We start from the raw sequence: 5,368 nt of genomic DNA on the forward strand, positions 1-5,368 counted from the left end.
TAATGCTGTGTTCAAGTCCTCCTGGGACGTTCGTACTTACGAGTTGACAAGTCGTAATTATGACGTCAGGTGCGTTCAAGTCAGTTTAGTCGGCACAAGATGGCGGTGTACCTTCTTTTAATAAATTACAAGAAAATACAACAGGGTCTGTTAACTCTGCTTATAGAAAATGAAGAGCAAAGAATTCGCATCAGGTGTGTTTTGCGTTTTTAATATTTTTAAAAAGTAATTTATGAAGCCACTTTAATCTGTATCGCATAAAAACTTGTTATTAATTGTTATATTACAATCCTGCCACATTCAAAAAGCTTATTTTTTGTAAATAAAAAGCCTGACAATGTCACTGCTTAATACCTATAAGTATTGTGATTTATGTTTTACTTTGGCAATCTCTCTGTCTCCCTCTGTCAGACATGCAGAAAAATTTACCGTCAACTACAGACGTTGCATCCATCGATTCCGCCATGTTTCTCATTGACACGCCCCCAACTCGGAAACTCGGGGCTTAAAGAAAATTTCGAGTTTCCCACTCATAATAACGACTTTGTGGTGGCGTTCATGTGCGTTCAACTAGTAAATACGAGTTGAACGCACAACTAGTAAATACGATCTATCCGACATGACTTGAACGCACCATAAGATAACAACCAGATACAGTACAAATAAATGAGCCTTTATTTAAGTCTCAACAGTCTTAGATGTCTAAAGTGTATAAAGGAAATGTATAAAGTTTTACAGGTTTGTACCTGTTGACAGCTCATATAAAATAGAATAGAAGAAATATCTGAGTTGATACTTGAAATACAGTATAACTGAGAAATCCAGTTCTCCTGATCTATGAAGGATAAACGTCTGAGTGCTCATATTCTTAAATGAGGATTTCTGTTCTACTTAAATTACGCCGTATGTAATAACTATCAACAAACTGTAATCCTAAAACACAATGGTGAATCATTTCATTTCTTTATGAATCCTTTATGGGTCTTTTCTCTTTTTTTGAGGATGCCCCCAAGAGCTTTTCCCTGTGGTGACTTGCCTTTTCACATAATCTTCATGCGCACAGCACACAGATATGCAAAATCACATCAATTTGAATACATCACACTTCCACTTACACAGATATACACGCCTACATGTGCTAACAGTCTGTGTGTGTGTGTGTGTATGTGTTTCAGAGAGCCACAGTGAGAAGGCGAAGAGGAAGCTGTTTCGTCATTACACAGTAGGAACGTATGAGGGTCTTGAAGTGCCCAGGTGGGAACAGTATGGAATCTGAATTCAATTGTTCAAATTTTAAATAAAATATATAATATATAAATGTAAAAATGTAAACATGTATATATCTGTCTGTTCAGTTTATATAATCTGTTAATTTAAATGTTATTTGAAGTGTTCTATATTACATTTTTTTAATGACAAATTTATATGTACACACACATACACATATATATGTCATAAAATATAAATGTTTGGGGTTTAATCCTAAAACACAATGGTGAATCATTTCATTTCTTTATGAATCCTTTATGGGTCTTTTCTCTTTTTTTGAGGATGCCCCCAAGAGCTTTTCCCTGTGGTGATTTGCCTTTTCACATAATCTTCATGCGCACAGCACACAGATATGCAAAATCACATCAATTTGATACATCACACTTCCACTTACACAGATATACACGCCTACATGTGCTAACAGTCTGTGTGTGTATGTGTGTGTTTCAGAGAGCCGCAGTGAGAAGGCGAAGAGGAAGCTGTTTCGTCATTACACAGTAGGAACGTACGAGGGTCTTGAAGTGCCCAGGTGGGAACAGTATGGAATCTGAATTCAATTGTTCAAATTTTAAATACAATATATAATATATAAATGTAAAAATGTAAACATGTATATATCTGTCTGTTCAGTTTATATAATCTGTTAATTTAAATGTTATTTGAAGTGTTCTATATTAAATTTTTTTAATGACAAATTTATATGTACACACACATACACATATATATGTCATAAAATATAAATGTTTGGGGTTGATGTGTTTTTTATGTTTTTAAGGCTACATTTAATACAGTAATATTGTGAAATATTATTACAATTTAAAATAACAATAATAAAATGTAATTTATTTCTGTGATCAAAGCTGAATTTTCAGTATCATTACTCCAGTCTTCAGTGTCACATGATCCTTCAGAAATCATTCTAATATGCTGATTTGCTGCTCAAGAAACATTTCTGATTATTATCAATGTTGAAAACAGTTGTGCTGCTTCATGTTTTTGTGTAAACCATGATTAATATTTTTTCCAGGATTTTTTGATGAATAGAAAGTTCAAAAGAAATCTTTTGTAACATTATAAATGTAATTATTGTCACTTTTTATCAATTTAATATCTGCATCTTTGCTAAGTAAAAGTAATAAAAAAAAAATCTTAGTGCCCCCAAACTATTAGTTAATATTCTATAATTTCTAAAAGGTACTGTACAACTCTCTATGATAATATAACATATGTGTTAAAAACTGAACTAAAATTATTTTAAACCTAAAGTGGTGTCACAGTTGTGCTTCTATATTAGAAATGGCTTTTCTAGCTTGGTTGTGTGATAAAGTGTGTGTGTGTGTGTGTGTAATTATAAACTAAACTGTACATGTTGATCCAGTGAAATCTATCGATGGGTTTTGATCAAATGGATTCACCACAAAAAAGATTAGTGGCTGCTTCTTGTTTCAAACGCTTGCTGGCAAGTGCAAAACGCGAGTCTCTGCCTCCACTAGACGGGTATGCAAATGTCACAGCCACTTTCAAAAAATGACACAACAATGTTTGGATCTGTGGCTCTCATGTGGAATATTAACACATGCGGTGTGAGCCGCTGCTGTCTCTCTGCTGCCGCTCTCTTGTCTCTGATCTGTCTCTCTCTCACGCACCGTGCATCAGCTGAAACGACGCGGTTTGCAGTGGATGTGTAAAATTGTGTGCATACGTTGTGTTGTGTGTTTGTGCATGTGTGTGTGTGTGTGTGCGCGTGTCCGTGCACATATAAGCTGTCTTGATCATCTGTTGCCATGCAGGCCGAGTGTATCCGCTCGCATCTCTCACCCACTCATCAAAATCCCACAATTTATTGCCGGTTCTGTATGAAAGGAATAGATCACCCAAAAAATTACAATTCTGTTATTATTTAGACTACTCACCCTTATATCGTTCCAAACCACAATGCTGTTATTTTTTTATTATTTTTGAAGAATCTGAAAGATTCTATTTGATCAAAAATAACAATAAAAACAGTAATAAAGTGAAATATTATTGCAATTGAAAATAACTATTTTTTGTGTAAATATCTGTTAAAATGTAATTTATTGCTGTGATCAAATCTGAATTTTCAGCATCATTACTCCAGTCTTCAGTGTCACATGATCCTTCAGAAATCATTCTAATATGCTAAATTTGCTGCTCAAGAAACATTTCTGATTATTATCCATGTTGAAAACAGTTGTGCTTCTTCATAATTTTGTGGAAACCATGATAAAGATTTTTTGATGAATGGAAAGTTCAAAAGAACTGTATTTATTTGAAATTTAAATCTTTTGAACATTATAAATGTCTTTACTGTCTTTTGATCAATGTAATGTGTCCTTACTGGTTAATTTCTTTAAAGGGGGTCATATGACGTTGCTAAAAAAAATTTTTAATTGCATCATATGACCCCTTTAAAAAATTATCTTACTACCACCAAACTTTTGAACTGTAGTCGATATTCTCATTATTTCCCAGTCTTCTGAAGTTATGTGATGCTTGGTGTGAGGAACACACCATATTTAAATCATTTATTAACTGAAAACCTTTTCCCCATCAAAGCTCTGAAATCTAATTTCTGTTTGCGTCATTGAGAAATGCAGCACAGATGTGCTGTGCTACTTTGAAAGACTTTTGTGGTGTGTTTCGACCCTTTTTATCAACATCAAAAATAGACTGTAACCCAAAGCTGTCAAGGCCAGAAAAGCACCATGAAAGTATCATAAAAGCAGTTGAGTCATTATATTACTATATTCTTGCTGCATCTTGTGACATCCAAGAAAAGGCTTTTGGCATCATTGACACCAAACATGTTGCTATAAGAAAAAATGATCAATGTTAACCATTTAAATTAAGCATTCCAACAGCACAAACAGTAGATCATTGCACCAGCATGGGTTTGATTATTAGGGAATGCAGGCATTTTTATATAAAATGTGTACCTTGATTGCAATCAATGTATGCTTTTATTCACTTTGAATAAAATCATCTGTCAAATGCATAAATGTAAATGTTAAATTTTGGTCGGCTCATCATGCAAAGCTATAGCCTGACTTTTTTATTCAAAGTGGTGGTTTTTGGCTCTTTTTGTCTACGTACAACAAAAGTAGACTGAAACCAGTGTCAGTGTCAGTGACGTCAAACCTGCCATGATAGGAAAAATGATCAATTCATATGAAGCATTCTTGTAGCTCAAACAATAAAAAAATATTGTTTGTTATGCAATGGGTTCCATTCCCAGGCAATGCATGTATTTTTATATAAAATATGTACCTTGAATGCAGTATTAGTCACTTTGGATGAAAGTGTCTGCCAAATCCATAAATAAATATAAATGTTGAAGTTCTGTCTGCTTCTCATGCAAAGCTATCAGAAGACTTCATGAGGCCACAGTATATTCCATTTGAGATATTTTTATGGTGTTTCTGGCCCTTTTTGTCTACAACAAAAACTGTAACCAGAAACCAGAAGCTATCAAGAAGTTTCTTTTGTCATCACTGACATCAAATCTGCCATGATAGAAAAAATGATCAATTAAAATGAAGCATTCCTGTAGCTCATATACAATAGAGCATGATGTATGCAATACAATTCAATTCCTAGGCAATGCATGCAATGCAATTTCATTCTGCTCCTGATGCAACGCTGTCGTGTGACTTCAGGAGACCACATATGTGGCCCTGGACCACAAAAACAGTCATAAGGGTCAATTTTTATTTAATAAATAAGCTTTCCATTGATGTATGGTTTGTTAGGATAGGACAATATGCGGCTGAGATACAACTATTTGAAAATCTGGAATCTGAGGGTGCAAACAAAATAAAAATATTGAGAAAATCGCCTTTAAAGTTGTCCAAATGAAGTTCAAAAATTAAGTTTTTTTCTCTCGCTCTCTCTCTCTCTCTCCCTCCTCCTCCCTCGTTCTTAAGCGTGTAGGGTCTCGCTTTGCTCGGTGTCTCTCTGTCTCTCTCTCCTCCTCTCCTCCTCTGGCTGTGTGCGCGCTGAGAGACGAGGGGCCGGACGAGGAGGAGGAGGAGGACTCCGAGGAGGGGGGGGGGACAGGGCAATGGGGGGATACGGGGGG

General features: G+C 35.1%; 1 protein-coding gene across 1 annotated transcript in view; it reads left to right on the forward strand.

The window, feature by feature from the left end:
- The window catches only part of LOC107717935 (SH3 and multiple ankyrin repeat domains protein 1-like), a 29,869-nt gene that overhangs the window by 7,404 nt on the left and 17,097 nt on the right, over positions 1-5,368 (forward strand). The window contains exon 5 of the mRNA XM_016524870.1: positions 1,720-1,798. Coding sequence (XP_016380356.1) covers positions 1,720-1,798 — 79 coding nt within the window. The remainder of the gene's footprint in view (positions 1-1,719; positions 1,799-5,368) is intronic.

Source organism: Sinocyclocheilus rhinocerous, unplaced genomic scaffold (assembly GCF_001515625.1).
Source record: "Sinocyclocheilus rhinocerous isolate Xijiao unplaced genomic scaffold, SAMN03320098_v1.1 scaffold4115, whole genome shotgun sequence".
Taxonomy (NCBI): domain Eukaryota; kingdom Metazoa; phylum Chordata; class Actinopteri; order Cypriniformes; family Cyprinidae; genus Sinocyclocheilus; species Sinocyclocheilus rhinocerous.